Genomic DNA, 22,097 nt, shown 5'->3' with positions numbered 1-22,097 from the left:
AAGTTATGTTTACAGTATTATTTTTTTAATGATACTGTTTTTTGCTTGCCTCCTCTCATATACCACCATCTTGCAGAGTTTAATTATTCTGATTAACTAAGATAAACTATTTTTCCATATGTGATTTTTTCATTCTACCTATGTTCAGGAATATTTATCTAAGGATTTTATTAGACTGTCTTTATAATTTCATACATATTTTTGTATATTGCTCAGTTGTGTCCAACTCTGTGGCTGCATGGACTGTAGCTTGCCAGGCTCCTCTGTTCATGGAATTTCCCAGGCCATTCCCTCCTCCAGGGGATCTTCCCAACCCAGGGATCAAACCCATGTCTCTTACATCTCCTGCACTGGCAGGGGGATTCTTTACCACTAGCGCCACCTGTATAACTAAATTAATATAGTTTTCTGTTTTAGCCACAGGTGGTCAGTGGTGCTTTCAAGGGAATTTTTTGAAAAGAAATCCCTTTTTAATAAAAAGTCTACATGTCATGTCATGTCATGTCATGTCAATGTATGACAAAAACCACTACAATATTGTAAAGTAATTAGCCTCCAACTAATAAAAATTAAAAAAAAATCCACATATTAATGGAAAAAAAATAAACGAGCACAGAGCAAATAAGGAAAAAAAAAAAAAAGTCTACAGTTTAGTTTTTTTTCCCTCATAAATCTAACACCATTACTAATTAGGCAATCAGTTCCTCTGTAATTTCTTCAATTCCAGCCATAAGATTTAATCTAGTATTGTCTTGTAATATATAACACATTTATAATGTGAAGCAAGAAAGGCAGAGTTATATAAAAATAAATACTTAATATAATATATATTTATATTGGTTAATTTTTTTATAGTTTTTCATCTCCATACATAATTGTAGGGTTTGATCTTATTTTATTTGTTTTATAATATGTGTATATTATTTTGGAGCCCTCATTGAATAAGCCATGTACTCCACTAAAAGGTATTTCTCCACAGGCCTAGAAGCAATCCCACTGGATATTAAGGATGGTTACTTTAGGCCTGATGATCACACCACAGAGTCACAGGACAACACACAGAGCAATGAGCTAGAATTAGCACACTTATGTCTTATCTTTGTTCTCCCCTTGAAAGATGAACCACACTAGGGACAGAAGGTTGTCCAATGATATGTTAAAATTTTATGTTCTGAGATTTAGTTTTATTACCTTCTCAAACACTAAATTTCTTATCTATTAAATGATGAAATTACTTGCTTCATACACCTTACATATCTGATTTGAGTATCAAATGAAATGTTTATGAAAGTATTTTTAAACTTCAAATCACCCTGCAAGTATTTATACTGTTCGAGTGTTAACACTTTAACTGCATTTATAGTGTTAATATAAACATTTTCACTCCTAATCTTACCATAAACATACTGTTTTCTGGATATAAGCCTTAAAAGGAAAGGTATTCTTTGACTCTGTGAACAGAACTCAGTTCCCCATTTCAGTATGATCAGGAAACAAAGAAGGTTAAGACAGAATAATGAGATCTCTAACTCAGAAAGGATTTGTTTTTCAGTTTTACAAAAACCTATGACACTGTACTCTAACTGCCTTTTAAAAGAGGTTTGACTCCATGCCACAAGTTACATGTGAGTAACAGGCTAAGCTACACTCTGATTAACGAGAGTCAGCTCTGACTTTTGGTTTGATAAGGAACCTGAGAAGCTAATGAAGTAAGCCAAAATCTGGCAAAGCTTCCAAGTAATATCTCAAGCAAAACACAGAAGCAGCTATTAATACTTAAGAATTCACTAGGTTCCAATTTCCTACTTCTTCAAAAGCAAGCCTGAATGTCATAAAATCCAAGTGAAAACTGCTGACAGCACAATTTAATACAACATTCCACTAACAGGTTTTTCAAATTAATTTGATAGTATCAAGAAAAACAAGATACTTCCCTTTACTAAGTGAAGACATGGTACGTAACCATATAAACTTTATAATAAAAGTCTATAGTTGTTTAGATAGATGGACTTCTTATGACAACAAAACTTTAAAAACAGTTTTATTCTGTTGTGTTGCCAATTTCTGCTTTTTTTTTCCTAACATCATTTCTATTAATGCACCAAGTACTTACATCTGGAATAAATCCAATCTCATTGAGATGATTGCTTAGCTCTGGATCATGAAATGCAATCATCTGAGAGAACACAGTCAGATACTCTGAAATGACAATAAAGTTTAAAACAATCATTGCTTTTACATAGTATATCAAATAAAGACATTAAATGCACACAAATTACAGTTTTATTTACACTTTGAATTAGATTTAGTTTTCCACGAAGCAAACACACTTTATTAAATAATTTTCTGTTTTGTTACTATTTCAATCACTTATGGCTAATTATTAAACAAGAAAAGCTTTTTGTTAAAAGCTATGTCACAACTTATTTTCTACCTTTAGAGCTGTCAGTTCATTTCCTGAATCACAAATTATTCAAATGATGAATGACTTTTTTCCGTATTAAATTCAACAAATTATTTTCTCTAGTGATATTAAACCTGTCTCACATTTATCATTTTTTCAGAAACTGTAAACAGATACTGAAATAAGGAAGAACACTGTCACATACAGAATAATTACACCTCAAATTTATTTACATATACAGATATAGAAATTTGTTCCAGTAAAGTGAAGATCCAGGACAGATCCCAAGGGAGAACTTCTGGATTCAACTTTTAACTTCATTTTTCTCTTTCCAGCTAGGGATGGTATGTTTACAGTCCCAATTTACCTAGAAGCCAGAGGTATGCTACATCAACAATCATACACATTCAACTTTATGTTGATGAAAGCATATGATTATTAACTTTTATTAATAAAATGGAGAAAGAATGACAACCCACTCCAGTATTCTTTCCTGGAGAATTCTATGGACAGAGGAGCCTGGCAGGCCATGGACCATATGGTCTCAGAGAGTCGGACACGACAGAAGTGACTAAGTATGCACGCACGCTTCATTTTAAACCAGAAAGTCACACCTCAGGCAATTCTCCACAGCTATGTACTAAATGTCTTTCTTATCTGAGCCTGATAGAAGATAACTACTATGGTGGATTACATGGCTAATTAAGAATCTACTGAAGAAACCTAATCCATCATGAAAACATTTTCCTTGTGTTCTGCCTAACACTGATGGCAGGATTTATATATGTATTATAACTGCACATATGTTGCTGTTGTTCTGTCGCCAAGTTGTGTCCAACTCTTCCTGACCTCATGAACTACAGCATGCCAGGCTTCCCTGTTCCTCACCATCTTCTGGAGTTTGCTCAAGTTCATGTCCAAAAAAAAAAAAAAAAATATATATATATATATATATATATATATACACACACACACACACATATATATGTGTATATATAATACACACAAAAATAGGTAGATATAATTATTTTGCATATTATTATATACCATATATTATTTCATATATGTAAATATACATTATAAGGCTGGCATAAGTTTTGGTTGCTCAGGATAGGCTTTAGAATGAGATACAGTATGGCTTGTTACATTCAGAAGAATTTCTTTAAAGGAAAAGATATGGCAGAACTGATGATACCAGCACTGTCATATCAGCATTATGTCAAATTTCAAGTTATTTCAAAAATGCATTTAACAGTTCCTTAGGCCAAACAAAACAAATTGAAATGCATGTGTCTTTTGATTTGTAAACCAATCTAAGAGAATTTAAGAGAAGCTACTGAAAAACAAACTAGTAATAAAATTAAAACAATAGATTCCATAGATTCACTACTGAATCTTTTAAAATGTTCATAAAATACTCTAATTTTGGTTTATAATAATGAAAATTTCCATCAAGAGATAAAATATCTCCCAAAATAGTATTTTCTGATAGGTGACCTATGTAGGTGAGCGTGTGTGTGTTCAGTCACTCAGTTGCGTCTGAATCTTTGTGACCCCACGAACTGCAGCCTGCAAAGCTCCTCTGTCCATGGAATTTTCCAGGCAAGAATACTGTAGTAGATTGCCATTTTCTACTCGATGGGATCTTCCTGACCTAAGGACTGAATCCATGTCTTCTGATATTCCTGCAAAGGCAGGCAGATTCTTTAACACTGCACCATCTGGGGTAAAAGTCATTAAAAAAAAAGAATCAAGATATTTATGAAATTTCCACTTAAATTTCAAGGGAGGTTTAATGGTGTTCTTTGCCATACAATCATGTCTCATCAATTTTCTGTTTTAACGAAGCTTTGTATTTCTAAAAATTTCTGCAATGAAATATAAAATGAATACTCTTTCTCCCTTCTAATAATATCATATTAAAATTCTTATTCCTCTCCTACATCATAGCTTTTTTATTACATACTTTGAAAATTTTATTATTATTGCTCACACTACATTTTTATTAATTCCTAGTAGGCTTGTTCCATGGCAAACTGTTTGTTAGCAATGCTAATTGTGACAGAGACAAACAGCTGGACTTCTATTTTCTTAAACTGGCATACCTGAATTTGAACCAAACTCAGATTAGATATTAAACAATTATTAGAAAACACCACAATTTTGTGGACTTGGAGAAAAGATTAAACTTAATTATTTCTTCACATGTTTTAGTGATAAACTGTCACCATATTTTGTTGAGTCAAAACCATAAATTTAACTGAGTACTGATGACGTTTGACATAATAACTTTCCCTATAAAAAGGCAAAGAAACATTTCCTTACCTTGTATTACATGTGAGTTGTCTTTCAAGAAGAAGTTGTACAGGTATTTGGGGATAAAAGCAGACATGCAGGCATAAGCCAGAGCTAAGAAAGAGTAAGGCAAATATAAAAAATTAGTTAATGAGGTAAGAAATCAGCAGTCATTCACTCACTCAGCATACATTCCTTGAATCTCTTTTTAAATAGGAATTACTTAATAACTGATGGAAGCACAAAATTATATGGGGGAAACCCTACAGAAAATATTGTGCACAACAAGAGATAACCACTCCAGTAACTTTTCAATTTCAAACTACTGTAGCAGCAGCAAAAAGAAAAAGCAATAACCAAAAAACAAAAAATACTGCAGAAATCGTTATCCTACAAGAAATAAAATTCTTTATTATCAGAACTTTATGCATTTTAAAATCTCTAAACATAATAATCATTATTGTGCTATATAAACTTCAATATCCATAATTTTTACTGATGCATAGAAAAGAGTCTGAGAACATTGGATTTAAAAACACTAGTAATAATTGTTCTTTCAAATACAGATCCTTTGCCATTCTTAGATCAACATGTATCATAATGAACTATGCTTAACTGAACACAGCAAGGCCTCTTGTCTAGATTAAAAAGTAATATTAGAGAACTGGCATTTTTAAAAAGCATTCATTTAGTGAAGTTTTAGTTCTCTGGGATTATGCTACCAGTACTCAATTCCAGGAATCTATGCAAATTCTGATATGAAACAGAATTTGAAGAGATGGAGATTCTGAGATTAAGGTTTCTAAGGATTCATGCTATGGGACATTCATAATAAATATTTAAATATTTATCAAAAGACCTACTATAAAAAAGGAATTATATCAGGGGACAGAAAAAACAAAACAAAAACCCTTGTCATTAAGAAAAAAGCCACTAACCAAAAGAAGGGTTACTGTATTAGTATATTGCTGTTGTCCAGTTGCCAAGCTGTGTCCAACCCCTTGCGACCCCACGGAATGAAGCATGCCAGGCTTCCCTGTCCTTCACTATGTATTTAAATTAGTATATAAATAACTGTGACATGAAACATACAGAAGACAAATTTCTGGAAATACAAATCTCGAGAGGGTTCAGTCTTCATTAAGGAAGTAGTGGTTTAAAAAAAGGAAGTAGTAGGTGAAATAAAAGACCCCGGAGGATGCAAGATCAATACTGTTTTCCTTACAAATCATTTACAAAGTATATATAAATGAAGACTAATCTCTTAAAAAGTCTTCTTTGGAGGACAGAATTTTCTCCAAAGTTTCATAAAAACGGTCACCAAAGTAGATGAATGCACTTAGAATAATCCATCAGGTTCTCTCTAAATCTCTAGTTACCGCTAAAAACCTCCAGAAATAAATTAATCCTTCACATCCTCTAAAATGAGTCACAACAGATTACTTCACAGAAATTTACAGGCTCTACTAGGAAGAGAGCAAGCTTTCATGTTTGAATAAAATATTTTAGAACAATAAACACAATAATTATTTAAATGATAAATAGGCTTACCTTCATTATTGAAATTCAAATATAGAAACGGAGCACAAAGCGAGTCAAGACCTGATGGAGAGAGATTGGGGAAAAAATTAAAATAAACATAATCCAGCAGAATTGTAGATACATACCTTATTCAGATCTCTGCATTACTTCCATATAGATTCAGTATTATACATTTGATCCATTCAAAAATATGTTATCGGTTATTGTGAGGACTAACTGATGGTGACTAGCATATAGTAAACATCCAATATAAATCAACCATTATTATTATTAAGGTTATTATAAGTTGAAGAGAGAAATATAGTAACAGAAAAATGTACAAATGATAGAAAGGTTGAATACAGTCCCTGTCTGTGTGATCTTGGTACTCACTTAACTCCAAACAGGTTTCCTTGTCAAGGAGATGAAAATTTTTCTTATATGTTTCTCTTCTTACATGTTTATTAGATGAAAAAAAATTCTTTAAAAAATTGTGAAGTAAAATATAGATACATGACATTTCTTTTATTGATAATAATGCTATTCACACATTGTCATGCTAAAAGAATGTATATAAATTTATCTATAACTGTTAGGGAGACATGGAACTCTAAAATGAATAGAGCTAGAAAAAAACAATAGCTTTATTTTCAAGTTTGGCCAGAAACACAGAATTGAAATATAAAGATTACTATTCATAACAACAAATTAAAAACTAACACTAAGTGGAATGGATTTCTCACTCATGAATTTATCAATGACAGCAAAAAGAGTAATGAGAAAAGGTAAAAATCAAGGAGATGGAGCATTATAGATATTTTTTAAAAAGAGAAAAAATGAGAACTTCAGGGTGATATATATTCCCCAATTCCTAATAACCTAATAATATCCTAATCTGATAAGCAAAAGCTATAAATCATTAAATATCAAGAATATAAACTAGCCCCCAATTATTTACAGTACAAAATTATTTTATTATTTGCATCAAGGATTACAAATGTATGCACAAAGACTACAATAGTATAAAATATTCTTTATACTTTGCTAATCAACATGATGACAAGTTGTCTCATTAAATGTCATGCATTTAAATGATATTCACTAGACATTTAGACAAAGTTTTTTAAAAAAGTGCTCATATAAACATCTCAAAAAATGGAGCATAGCTTACTATTGACTTTTCTTAAAGCCAAAGATAATTTGATAGTTTGTTTTGATTTTAAAAATTATCAGTTATGCAACATGTTCCTAACACTTCAAAAAGTCTTAGTAATTGGGGGAAAAAGTTACCTTGCCAATACACAAGATCAGGATGGGACACGACCCAGGCTTTTAAGACACGCCGAAATTTTGCATGACCTTCTGGTGAGGATAACAGCTCATCATATTGATGACAACGAGGAATATCCACTTCAATCTGTGAAACAGCAAAACAATATGGTAGAACTATAATAGACAGATCACCAATAAATCCCAAGACAAGGAAGAGGAGAAATTGTATTATGAATTTAAGAATTGGCCGCCTACAATAATCCTGATGTTTTGAAGTGTTTGAACTTTATACTAATCCTCCAGGAACACTAAAAAGTTTTAAGTATACTTAAATAAGAAAAGCAGATCATTTCTTTTGAAAAAGTATGTATTAATTTAGTTTTCAAAAAATCTTACTTTACAATCTGGTCTAAATAAAGCACAAATTCTTCAGACAAAAAAGGTACATACTAGGAAAAGTTACTTGGCTTAAACTCCTTAAAGGAATAGTTCTGACTCACTAATGAATTAAGACTATATCTGAGAGAGGTAACACTTATGCTTCTCTAATATATGCATATAAAGGCTGCTGAGTATTCATGATGAAAGGAAGAAAACTTCTCATGCCTTTCTAAAATTCAAAGATTTGGCAAACTTATCTAGGTTGTTTAAGAAAGTCTATATCATACCTGTCTATCTGTAGGAATTGGAGTGTCTTTATCAATTGCATCATACTTGGCATGAATAGCCCCCTGCAAATAAAAAAAGAGAAGATAAATTACTTCATCATACCTTTAATAAATTATAAATTTAGGCAAAATCTACTTAAAAACATCTATCTTTGAAAGCACACTCAATTATAGACAGGCACACTCAAGCTCAAAGTATACCCTTAGAAAACTTTTCTACATTTTGACAGTTTGTGATAAAAGTCTGAAACAATGTACCATTTTGCTGAGGCAGATGTTTGAATCATACATACTGTAAGACATACATGTTGAATGAGTCACATGGCTGATGAGTATGCTTAAGCCAATCTCCCAGCCTCCACAATGACACAAAACACAGCCTTCCTGTTCTTTATCACTGTGTCTCATGCATAGTAAACTTCAAGGAGAAAATTTTTTTAAATTCAGGGGAAGGGAGTGGGGTTCATCCCACAGGAAATATTCCTGTTAAAAGTTGGTCATGAAAACAAAAATAAAATGAAACTGTTTACAGGAGTGGTAGTTCAGCACAAGGAAGCAGAAGTTTGGGATCAATCAGAGTGGAGTATCATGTAGTTATAAAATCATTAAGAGACTAGAGGAATCATTTACATTTTTCAGTTATACCATTATAGAAAGAACAATTGAATAAACCACTTAAAATTTTGGTCATGTTCTATAGGACTAAGCACAGAACAATTCTTATTGGTCTGGTAAACCTTAACAGTAGAGAAAGAGCCAGGAATTTGGGGTTCAAATTCTGACATTATGTGCTGCATCAACTTCTCTGGCACATCTATTTAATGAAAGACTTGGACCTTGGAAGTCCTTAGTGACATTATATGCTTAAAGTTATTTTATGCGCTTAAAGAATTACAATTCTAACTACTGATGTATGGTATAGAACATTAGACATTCTTATAAAAGAAGCAACCAAACTCAAAAGTGTTCAGAGAGAACCAAAAGAATAAAAAAGGAAGAAAGGAAATCTTTCAACAGAGAGTGAAAAGGATTAAAAATATTTGGGAAAATTCACACACAAAAATAGGTGATGGACATCCATAAGATATCTATAAGAGAAGAGATGAAGGTAAGATGCCAAGGAAATTGACAGAAAAGGGAACAATCTGGTAGGGTTTGGCTCATTATTATGACTGCTGTTCTCTGTGAGCACTGCAAGTCACCCTAATAATTTTGTGCCACCTCTCCTTTCCTCACTGCCACAGATAGTGTATTGTACAAGATAAAGTTGCTACTTCTCTTAGCAGTGTGCTTCTGACAAGACAGATGTGTCAAAAGGCACTAAATTATGTTAATGATTTCTGACAAGGTTCAAATTAGAGTGGAAGACTTCTCCAAACTTAGACAGAACTACTTATAAATAGGCAAACCTGTTCCTAGAGGAACATACTTTATATGCAGGTCTATAGACTTACAAATGATGGATATATATATATTCTTAATATATTCTGATTTTAAAATTAATAATCAAGACAATTTGAGTTCATTAAATACACTATTAGGTTAAATAAACTTTCAATTATATTTTTCTACTCTATCTAGTCTATTCCTTTATTCTTTTCACTTAAAATTGCCAAAGATTCTTAATGCTCATATTTTACTACATAATTTTCTAAAAACTTGAAAAGTATGCATTCAGAAGGCACTTTCATTCTTTTTTCCTAGTACTATTAATCAGCTTCTAACCTTCTCTCTTCTTTTTTACCTCAACTCCCAGAAGAGCAGCCCAGGTTAAACCTCTCATAAGAGGAGGGATGTCGACTCTTGCTTCTTTCCAAATTTGATTTTTTTTATATGGATAAGCCTACAGATAAAAAAAAAGATATGAAAAATACCTCAAATTACCAGTGCCATCTCTTTAGCCAGTTCTCAATACACCAGTGAAAAAGTTGAAGGTGAACTGTAACGTTTCTAAGTACCTGAAATTACTGTGGTGTTATTAATACATAAAAGTTAGCAGTGAAATAGTTCTGTATCTTCTGTAAATCTCATATTACACAATCAAGGAGAGGAGTTGAGTCTACTGTTTTTAGTCATACCTCTCTATCTTGTGCTCTGCAAGAATTAAGAAAGACTCATTCTGAGAATAATATCAGTTTCATACAGGTAAAGTATATAAGTAAGGCTCTTTGTAAAATATCTGATGATACAGAAAGCATTAAATAAATATATTATTACAGTTTCTCCTATATCTTTGCATACAAATTTGTTTATTTGTAAATATGTATGTCATGAGAAATTTCTAGAAGAGAAATATTAGGATAAACGGTATGGATGTTGTTAATGCTCTTGATATATACCTTCAATTATTGTACAAAATGTTTCTATCAACTTACACTTATTCCAAAAGAATGAGAGTTCCAATCTTAATATATCTTAATTACTCTGCTAATTTGGTATGCAAGAAAAGGCTATTTTACTTTTTTACATTTCTATTAATAGTAAGGATACATTCTCTAATAGATTTACTGACTAGTTGTATTTCTATTGTGTTCTTTATCTATTTCCCTGTTTAGATAATAGTGCTTTTTTCTTTTGGTTTTTAGGTGTTCTTTAAATAGTAAGGATATTAATATCTAATATGATTGTGCATAGATTCCTGCATCTTGTTTACTTTTTAATTTTATATACTCTGAACAGGTATCATTTATAATTAAAATTAATCAGAAAACATAAGTCATAAGAATTAGTCCTCTCATGACATCAAGATTCCCTAAGAGTTATGAATGAATAACAAGATAAGGACTGGATACGGGCACTTATAACACTTTACACTTTAGAATCTCTACCTTTAGCAGTCTGTCAAAGAGAATGATTCTGTTTAGTTGGTACTCTGTGTCCCTCTCTCGGATGATTAAAGGGAGAGTGGCAGCTGCAGACAGCTCATTATTGCTGTTTGAATGAGGTAAATTAGACTGACTGTAAAAGGGAAACAAAAGCAGAAAAGTTGACAAAAGGTATAAAAATTTTAAAAATTAAAATACCACATTTTTGTGTTCATTTTAGGAAAAACTTTCCAAAGAAAATGTACAAGCTTCTCACCAGAATAACATAAACAGATAGGAAAAATAAATGTAAAAGGAGATGATATACTCACTCATCTTCAAGTAGTGGGTAAAATGCTTCTCCACCAACATCTTTTAATCTCTGTGAATTGAGAGAGAAAATATTTGATATTTAGGATCTGTGACAGAAATGCTGACCCATATTTAAAAGAAAAAATAACATAAAAATATGAATTTATAAAGGTAACAAGAAAAGTATAGAGTCTAAAATTCATTCCTAACATAAATATGAAAATAAGCCATGCCTCCAGTGATTAAATTTATCTGTGAAGAATTGCTTTTTGTTTTTTGATTTTTTTACCTCTAGGTACCTCTTGTAAAGATTAGATACCTACTATAAAAGTTTTCCAAATGTAAATACTAAATAAAGTATTCAGAAATACTAAAGTTAGTATAAATTTTAACAAATGGATAACTATTTAAAAATTATATGAAGACTATTTTAAAAGGTACTTTTGAATACATATTACTTAAAGTCAGATTTTTGTTTTGACATTAATAAAAAAGTTAGACAAAAGTAAGAGGATAATAAAAAGGATTCAAAAGAATTTCTCACATCATACTTTGAACATAAATGATTCAAAGAGCTGATAAATCAACTAACAAAAATCAATTTATTTTTTTCACAAAGTCATTATAATAAATGTTACTCCAAACAATAATATTGCCAGAATTATAGATAGTCTTTAAAAACAGCAGGCTGTCAGAGTAAAGTAAAATCTTAGATACACTGTAAGCAGGGTGATTAAAGTTACTGCCATCCTGTCTGCTGCTCAGTTCAACTTCCAACTAGAAGGCAGAGTATCTGCTTCTCTGGGGACTGATGTAGAAGATGGAGCTGTGTAGAGTCAGCATTGATCTTCTGTTGATTAGCGTCTATGCACTCATCCATGGAAGTTGTTCCCAGAATTTTTAAAAGCCAAAAAAAACCCCAACACTATGAATCTGATAAAAAGTGACTTTATGCCTAGCCTTTCTCTAAAATTGAACATGCATTTGCCATTTTGCTTTTAAGCCTTTAGGTATTTCTTTCATGGATTAAAATTCTAAGTTGAAAACTAAAATTTTCACAAATTTTACTGTATTATTAACTTACATTTTTAAGTTTTACTGTCCTGAAAGTCATAAATATAGTTAATATCTTTCCTGCTTTTTTTCTAGCTAAAAATTTAGTATATTAAAGGTTTATAAAAGGCAAAATTTCTTACACAGAAAAGCATAAGGTAAAATTATTATTCATTTCCATATTATTTTAAAAATTAACATTAAAATTTTTTCTTAATAATTATAGAAAAAAGTATTTTAAATTTCAAAAGTGGAATTGTAAGGGAATTGGGGAAATAAAACTAAAGTCCACATTCATTTAACTTGTATTCATATCACTTGTATCAGATTTAAATTAAAGAAACAAACTGAGAGTTAAATAAAAGTAGCTGAAACATATATTTTGGATACATTTTATTTTTTACCACCTTGCATCGCTACTTATTTTATCCACTGTACACAGTCTTTCACTTCAAAGGGATGGTAAGTTTAGAATATCAACTGTAATAATTATATATTTTAATTTTCTGTTGCTGGCATTTAAGCAGGAAAGAGGTTCTAATATCCTCCTACTCCATAACATTTAAAATATTAAGTGAGAGGAAACGCCTACAAGAGTAATGAAAATGCAGTGACAGAAGACACAAAGCTGTATTTAGAGAGAAAGGGGCTAAGCTAGTCCTAAAGGATACTGAGAACTGTGGACAAGGGTTTCAGAGTACAACAGGATAAAGCCTCAGGCACTTAATTCACAGGCAGTCAAACTGGAGGGAGACCCTGCTACATCCAGGAAAAGAAAGAACTCCGGGAGGATGTGCGCGTGCGTGCATGGGGGGAGGGTGCTGAACTGCTAGCCTAGAGACAGACAAGGGAAATTACCTATTTTATCTTTAGAGTTGGACACGGTTGAGGATGCACATAGGTGATTAAAAATAAAAAGGCTAGAAATTTTGGTCCTCAGACCAATACTCCATCAGCGTGGAAGTCATCCTTTCTGCCCTAACAACAAGAAAGAAGCTGAAAAAACTGAAAATTACAACCCTCTTTAGAACTCTCAGAATCAGGGCAAAATGTTACCCAGAAAACTGGAGCAATGACAAATATAAAGAATCACAACTAAGCTGGAACAGAAGCCACTGCTGGAGCCTGGTAAAACACTTGAAGGGTAACTGACTGCTGCAGATTTAGCAGTTTGAGAGATGATAGGAGCTTGAGAGATAAAAGCCTGTGGAGACCCAGACCTAAGGGAAACTTCACACTTCCTTGAGTTTTACCCCTGTAAGTCCCAACATGTTCTCAGGGTGAAGGTCTAAGAAAAATCCCCTCCTGTCTCTTGCACGAGAAGGGGCAAAATAACCATTCTGAACTACTCCTAGGGTACCTTGTTGTCTTAAGTAAAGGCCTGCTCTTCAGGGAAACTATTTTACCAGAGCCTAAATGACCTGCGGTAAGGGAAATACAAAATTCTAGGTCCTTCTAGTCTTAATGTGGGGAAAAGAAATGCCCAATTACTGCTCTCTCTAGCCTTCCTGTCTCACCTAAAGTAACAGGGAGGGAAGCTGAGAGTTCCACAGCCCAGAGACATAGCCTCACTGAAACACTGAGACCTAATGATAGGATTAGCCCTTCAATCGACTTTCCCTCCCCTATCTTATTTCCATATGTAGCGTTTCTGTGAAGGACCGGGAAGCCTGGCAAGCTGCAATCCCTGGGGTTGCAAAGTTGGACCCTGAGTGACTGAGCAACAACAAAGTTTCTGTATGATACAGGAGATTCCGGCTGAAAGAACTGCAAGCCTCAGATTCTGTGCCTCCAGAGAAATCTAAAGATAGTAAGGAAGATAAAAACATTGGCGTTTGAGGATTTTACTCTGACAAAAAAGCTACACAAATAGTAAACAGCTAGATAAACATGAAATCTTTCACTGAAGATCTATTTATTACAGTTCTTTTTACCAATATATCATGTTGCATTCTCCCCCACCCCCAAAATTGTAAGGCATGCTAAAGTATAAAAAAGACATTCTGCAGAGACCAAGCACTCTTCAGAACCAGATTCACATATGGCAGAGATTTTGGAATTATCAGACCAGGAATTTAAAATAACTGATTAAAATGCTAAAGGTTATAAGGGAAAAAATGAACCACATGCAAGAAGAGGTAGGTAATATAAGCAGAAAGATGAAAATACTAAGGAATAATCAGAGGATGTAATCTATGTGTGACAGGAATACCCAAGAGGAGAGAGAAAGAAATGGAAGAGATATTTGAAGTAATGACAGAAATTTTAAAATCAGACATACACCAAATGAAAAATCCCAAGAAGCTCAGAGACCATCAAGCAGGAAAAAATTTTTTAAAATCTATGTCTAGGCATATCATATTTAAACTGCAAAAACTCAAATAACAAATAGAAAACCTTGACAGAAACTGAAAGAGGAACCTTACCTATAGAGGAAAAGGATAAGAATTACATCAGACAGCTCTTCAGAAACCATGCAAGCAAGAGAGTGGGGTGAAATGTTTAAAGTATAAAAGAAAAAAAAAAAAACTAGAATTCTGTATCCAACAAAATTTTCCTTCAAAAGTAGTAAGAAAGACACACTCTACATTATCTGAAAGAAACCCACTTTAAATATAAATAGATACATTAAAAGTAAAGGAATAAAGATATACCATGAATAACACTAATTAAAAGAAAACTAGGATAGCTAGATTAATTTCAAACAAAACTAACTTTAGAGCAAGAAACATCATAAAGCTAAGTGAGATAACTGAGGTATGCCTGTATAGCCAACAAAGACTATGTAAATAAACACATTTTTAAAATCCTCAATAAGAAATCATTCAAACACACTGGCAAGAGATTAAAAACTAGTAATATACTGAAGAGGTAAGTAAATAAAAAAAAAATAAAAGGGCTCATAACTGTACAATAATCTGGTAATTGAAAATTAGTATTATAGCAAAATACCATTTTGCACCTTTTAGAATAATAATTTTTTAAGAATTTGATAAGATCATATGTGGATCATATATGGAGAAATGAGAACCCTTATCCATGATGGTAAAAAGATAAAGTGATAAGATCATTTCTGTGAACAGAAAACACAACAATAGATACTAGACTGATTGCAGATCCTATTTTCCAACAATGTCACTCCTGGGCACATATCTTAAAGAAATGCTCACATATTTTATGATACCAGGAAGAAATCTAGGCTTCATGTGTATCTGTAAGGTTTTATTAAAAAAAAGAAAAGAAGAAGCCACTAAGGGAGGGAGGGAGGGAGGGAGGGAGAGAGGGAGGGAAGAAGGAAAAAGGTCTGAAGCAAATTTGCCAAAATTCCATTCTCACATTTCTTAGCTGGCATAATGACAGAGTCACAGTGGTGTCATCTAATAGTGAACTTCTATCTCGACCTTGTCCAAAGCTTTCACCATCTTCAAAGAGAAAACTGAAAAGAGATTTAAAAAATAAGTTAGTTTAATGAGCATAGAAATCCAATTTACTGTTTCTTCTAGAAAATAAAATTTACTCTAAATCATAAATCTCTTTATCAAAAGAAAGAAATTTTAGACTGAATAAAATCTGTAATTGGTGGTTGAAATTTCTCCAAAAAAATCATTTTTAAATATATGTTGAGTTTGTATAGACACAGTGCATGTGTGCCCAGTGACCCAGTTGTGTCTGACTCTTTGCAACCCCATGGACTGCAGCCTGCTAGGCAACTGTGTCCATGTCTACAGGGAAGAATACTGGAGTGGACTGCCATTTCCTCCTTCAGGGTCCTTCCCGAGGCTGAACCCAAGACTCCTGCATGCAGATTCTTTACCACTGAGCCACCCGGGAGGCCCCTATAAATACAGTATATGAATACAAAGCATTTTAGGGCTATAAGAGTATGATTTACACTGTTCATGCAGGTGCAATGATAAAATTACACTGACAGTATGTAACATGTTCCTGAGCAACTTTATATAGGTAAAAAATAATAAAAGGAGGAAGAAAATAAAATGATAATGATGATAACTTCTCAGGAGAAAGATTACTGAGTAATAAACATATTTAGAATTTTAGAGAATTAATTTTTATATCCTTCAAAGCATTTGCTCTTGGAATTGCCATCATCTTATTTCTGATTTTTCTACTTAATTCATCACGTGAACAGTACAATTGAAGTTAATATTTAAGAATCAGTTTAAGAGGGGGGAAAGGTACAGAATTAGTGCTGTATTCAAACAATTAACCTAAAATTTACATACGAAGAAAAAAACGATCAGCAGATGGTTTTTATAGTTACCTACAAAGATCAAATCTAGTCCTAAAACCTAAAATTAAAACTTTAAAGCACTGATGGAAAGAAATGTAGGTTCTCATTTTTATGAACGAATATGATGAGCAATGGAACAATTAACAGTTTTGGCTCTTAGCATTGTATTGTCATTTAACTCTAAGTAATTTACAAGATTGTGTCTAAGACCTTATACAATTCTGCAGTTTTTCAACAGTGCTTTAGTACCATGATATCTCTAGGACAAGCAATGAGGTCTCTCAGTACATTTTAAAATATCATTAGAAGTAAAAAAAAAAATAGTTCCTCATAATGGGCATACTGGCCTAGTATATTAACTCCCTTAAATATTACCGTTCTATTTGTACTATTTTTTTTATTGATCACCAACTATTGTGAGATGTTCCATAATAATACCTTTACTTCAAATAGATCATAAAACAAATAATTTATTAAAAACAGTAGTTTTAAAAATAACAAAAGCACTGATAAGAACTCTGCAATTAGAAACTCCTACCAAACATTTTGCCAAAGAAGACACACAGATGGCCAAGAAACACATGAAAAGCTGCTCACACTTGTTATTAGAGAAATGGAAATCAAAACTATATAATGAATCACCTCGCACTAGTCAGAGTGGCTATCAACAAAAAATCTACAAACAATAAATGCTGGAGAGGACGTGGAGAAAAGGTCAACCTCTTGCACTGTTGGTGGGAATGCAAACTGATACAGCCATTATGGAAAACAGTATGGAGATTCCTTAAAAGGACAGGAATAAATCTACCATATGACCCAGCAATCTCACTCTTGGGCATATATCCAGAGAAAACCAGAACTCTAAAAGACACATGTACCCCAATGTTCATTACAGCAATATTTACAATAGCCAGGAAAGAAGCAACCAGGATGTCCATCAACAGATGAATGGATAAAGAAGTTGTACATTTATATAATGGAATATTACTCAGCCATAAAAAGGAACAAATTTGAGTCAGTTGTAGTGAAGTGGATGAACCTAGAGCCTCTTATACAGAGTGAACTAAGTCAGAAAAAGAAAAACAAGTATTGTATATTAATGCATATATATGGAATCTAAAAAAAAAATGGTAATAATGAACCTAGTAGACAACAGACTTGTGGACACAGGGGAAGATGAGTTCAGTTCAGTTCAGTCGCTCAGTCGTGTCTGACTCCTCGTGACCCCATGGACTGCAGCACACCAGGCCTCCCTGTCCATCATCAACTCCCAGAGTTTACTTAAACTCATGTCCATTGAGGGGGACGATGAGGGTGGGATGAATTGAGAAAGCAGCATTGTCATATATATATTGCCATCTGTAAAATAGTGGGAAGTTGCTAAATAACACAGGGAACCTAGCCTGGTGCTCTGTGATGACCTAGATAGGTGAGACTGGAGGAAGGTAGGGAGGCTCAGGAGGAAAGGGATATATGTGTATATATATATATATAATTATGACTGATTTGTGTTGTTGTACAGCAGAAACAAACACTAAATTGTAAAGCAATTTTCCACCAATCAAGAAATAAAATTTTAAAAAAATGGAAAAACTGAATAAAAAAAGAAATTCCTGACAAGAAAGCAAGGTATTGATTTCAAATTGTTTTCACAATCACTTAGGTAGAATGTCTACCTACCAAAACAAAAAACAATCAAATTAAAAAAAGTTATTACTAGATTTCTCTCATTTCCAAGAGATGTTTTCTTTCCTTACTTGGGGAGTGTGCAGATAGGTGGTTTGGATCGAATGATTTCCTTGTTCACAAGCTCTTTTTCCAAGTCACCTCCAGCTAAACACCAAAGGTAATACACTTCTTCAATAGATCTTTCTGCCAGGTAGTCATTGTTTATATCTATTAATGGAAAATTTAAAAAAATAGCTATCACACCTTCTGTTTTTATTAAAAGGCAACAGGCAATAATAGCTGACATTTTAAAAAAGTAAAATCTGAAGAACACAGTAAGATTCCCTTTACAATATTCATATTACAAAATGCATAGAGGATTAAATGCAGAAATACATACTGGTTGTGCATCCAGCTTCTTTTGAGAAAAAAGTGTGATTTTTATCCTCTATATCAGAGATATATATACGTAGGCATATATATATGGGAGATACACACACACACACACACACACACACACACACACACACACACACACACACACACACACACTAGATATACCAAGCCCTGCAGGAAAGAAATAGGGGCAAAAAAAAGCACTTGAGTAGGCAACCAGCACACCCTGTCCCATGCTTTGTCTTGAGACAATTTCTGCCTCTTTTAAAGGTCTTGATGTCTCACAGAGGCTTTGCTTCCATTGTACTATGTTCATACTGACCTTCACTTAATTTTTTTTTTGGCCACTCCACACAGCATGTGGGACCTTAGTTCTCCGACCAGGGATTGAACCCATCCCCCTTACATAGGAAGTGCAGAATGTTAACCACTTGGATTGCCAAGGAAGTCTTGGATCTTCATTTACAATAGAAACTATGTGATTGAATGTCTGTTTACCTCCCCAGTTGGCACAAATGATACTTGAAGATATAGTGTATTGAACATAGTAGAAACTCAGTAAGTATCTGACTGAATGAATGTTTAGTATTTCCTACCATGATTATGTCATGATAATTTTTTATATAAACTGGTGTCGCTAAAAAACACATTTTGAGAGCTGTAATTTTCAGAGAGGAATGAAAAGAGAAAAGGTGGTATTCTCTTACAAACATGGAATATAATAATAATGCACTTAACAATAATATGATTTTTAGATAATTTATAATAAATTTTATGAAATCTATGTAAATATTGAGGTAACAGAAATTCCATTGAAAACCAGATCTGATTAGGACCCTGGTTTACATAATAAGAAAAAATTTTTTGTTTGATACTACTTCCTTTCTTTGATTCTTAAAGGTCCTTGCTCCAAAGTAATTTAAATTTAAAGGATTAAAATGTTAGGTTATATTTTAACCACTTTCAAAATTACTTAATTCTCAGATAAGTATCCAAAACGTCTCACTAATATAAATATATATTGTTGACAAATTCAAAACTGAAATTAGGATAAGGGTACTTCCTTTAAACACATGGCTTCTATTCTTAGTATTCTTTATCATTACCTTTACACAACTGACTGATATCCTCCGGCAGAGTCAAATCAGCACATCTCAGAGAAGAAGAAAACAGGCTGGCAGGTTTGATAAAGGGAGGGTATAAGGGTAACACTTCACTGAACACATTGTCCTGCATTAACTCATCTGGGGTTGGCCTTAAGAAACACATTTAAAATACAGCACATGAATGAAAGTCATTAAAATGTTCCTTGAGTAATGTTACACCTAAAGGGAATAATTAAAAGTCATGAACACCTCATTAGCATAGAAAATAATAAAGCTCTCCTTATTAGAGTCTAGATATACACCTTTAAAAAAGAATCAAATGATTATAAATAAATACTGACTTTTTTAGCTCTTTTGTGCTTTTTGTACTTTACAACTTATCAAATATTATTACATATGAGTATCTCCATTTTTTACATTCAGCTTGACCATTATAAACTTGCTTCACTGAATATCCTAATTGAATAATAAAATTATAAACCAATACTATCTTCTGATTTTCTTCCTACTCTCTTAATGTGGTATCAGTTCAGTCAGTTCAGTCGCTCAATCGTGTCTGACTCTTTGCGACCCCACGAGCCGCAGCATGCCAGGCCTCCCTGTCCATCACCAACTCCCAGAATTCACCCAAGCTCATGTCCATTGAGTCAGTGATGCCATCCAACCATCTCATTTTCTGCCATCCCCTTCTCCTCCCGCCTTCAATCTTTCCCAGCATCAGGGTCTTTTCAAATGAGTCAGTTCTTTGCATCAGGTGGCCAAGGTATTGGAGTTTCAGCTTCAGTCCTTCCAAAGAAACACCCAGGACTGATTTCCTTTAGGATGGACTGGTTGGATCTCCTTGCAGTCCAAGGGATTCTCAATAGTCTTCTCCAAAACCACAGTTCAAAAGCATTAATTCTTCGGTGCTCAGCTTTCTTTATGGCCAACCCTCACATTCATACATGACTACTGGAAAAACCATAGCTTTGACTAGATGGACCTTTGCTGACAAAGTAATGTCTCTGCTTTTAAATATGCTGTCTAGGTTGGTCATAATTTTTCTTCCAAGGAGCAAGTGTCTTTTACTTTCATGGCTGCAATCACCATCTGCAGTGATTTTGGAGCCAAAAAAAATAAAGTCTCTCACCGTTTCCACTGTTTCATCATCTATTTGCCATGAAGTGATGGGACCGGATGCCATGATCTTAATTTTCTGAATGTTGAGTTTTAAGCAAGCTTTTTCACTCTCCCCTTTCACTTTCATCAAGAGATTCTTTAGTTTTTCTTTGCTTTCTGCCATAAGGGTGGTGTCATCTGCCTATTTGAGGTTATTGATATTTCTCCCAGCAATCCTGATATCAACTTGTGCTTCATCCAGCCCAGGGTTTCTCATGATGTACTCTGCATGTAAGTTAAATAAGCAGGGTGACAATATACAGCCTTGACGTACTCCTTTTCCTATTTGGAACCAATCTGCTTTCCGTGTCCAGTTCTAACTGTTGCTTCCTGACACGCATACACATTTCTCAAGAGGCAGGTCAGGTGGTCTGGTATTCCCATCTCTTCCAGAATTTTCCACAGTTTGTTGCGGTTCACAGTCAAAGGTTTTGGCACAGTCATTAGCAAAAATAGATGTTTATCTGGAACTCTCTTGTTTTTTTGATGATCCAGAGGATGTTGGCAATTTGATCTCTGGTTCCTCTGCCTTTTCTAAATCCAGCTTGAACATCTGGAAGTTCATGGTTCATGTATTGCTGAAGCCTGGCTTGCAGAATTTTGAGCATTACTTTACTAGCGTGTGAGATGAGTGCAATTGTGTGGTAATTTGAGCATTCTTTGGCATTGCCTTTCTTTGGAATTGGAATGAAAACTGACCTTTCCCAGTCCTATGGCCAGTGCTGCATTTTCCAAATTTACTGGCATATTGAATGCAGCACTTTCACAGCATCATCTTTTAGGATTTGAAATAGCTCAACTGGAATTCCATCACCTCCACTAGCTTTGTTCGTAGTGAGGCTTCCTAAGGCCCACTTGACTTCATATTCCAGGATGTCTGGCTCTACGTGAGCGATCACACCATTGTGATTATCTGGCTAGTGAAGATCTTTTTTGTACAGTTCTTCTGTGTATTCTTGCCACCTCTTCTTAATATCTTCTGCTTCTGTTAAGTCCATACCATTTCTGTGCCTTATTGTGCTCATCTTTGCATGAAATGTTCCCTTGGTGTATCTAATTTTCTTGAAGAGATCTCTAGTCTTTCCCATTCTGTTGTTTTCCTCTATTTCTTTGCATTAATCACTGAGGAAGGCTTTCTTATCTCTCCTTGATATTCTTTGGAACTCTGCATTCAGATGCTTATATCTT

The 22,097-nt window shown here is 33.5% G+C and overlaps 1 protein-coding gene across 3 annotated transcripts in view; it reads right to left on the bottom strand.

Annotated features, from left to right (window-relative positions):
• TBCK (TBC1 domain containing kinase) overlaps positions 1-22,097 on the bottom strand; it is a 201,035-nt gene that overhangs the window by 114,867 nt on the left and 64,071 nt on the right. For all 3 annotated transcript variants that reach the window (XM_061164259.1, XM_061164258.1, XM_061164257.1), the window contains 11 exons: positions 19,752-19,900; positions 18,339-18,477; positions 15,666-15,765; positions 11,297-11,346; positions 10,989-11,118; positions 9,905-10,003; positions 8,161-8,223; positions 7,511-7,637; positions 6,251-6,301; positions 4,730-4,813; positions 2,114-2,199 (listed from right to left, as the gene is read on the bottom strand). In XM_061164259.1, coding sequence (XP_061020242.1) covers positions 2,114-2,199; positions 4,730-4,813; positions 6,251-6,301; positions 7,511-7,637; positions 8,161-8,223; positions 9,905-10,003; positions 10,989-11,118; positions 11,297-11,346; positions 15,666-15,765; positions 18,339-18,477; positions 19,752-19,900 — 1,078 coding nt within the window. The remainder of the gene's footprint in view (positions 1-2,113; positions 2,200-4,729; positions 4,814-6,250; positions 6,302-7,510; positions 7,638-8,160; positions 8,224-9,904; positions 10,004-10,988; positions 11,119-11,296; positions 11,347-15,665; positions 15,766-18,338; positions 18,478-19,751; positions 19,901-22,097) is intronic.

Source organism: Dama dama, chromosome 17, assembly GCF_033118175.1.
Source record: "Dama dama isolate Ldn47 chromosome 17, ASM3311817v1, whole genome shotgun sequence".
Classification (NCBI taxonomy): Eukaryota; Metazoa; Chordata; class Mammalia; order Artiodactyla; family Cervidae; genus Dama; species Dama dama.
Note: the sequence above shows the minus strand (reverse complement) of the source record. Positions and strands in the feature narration are given on the sequence as shown.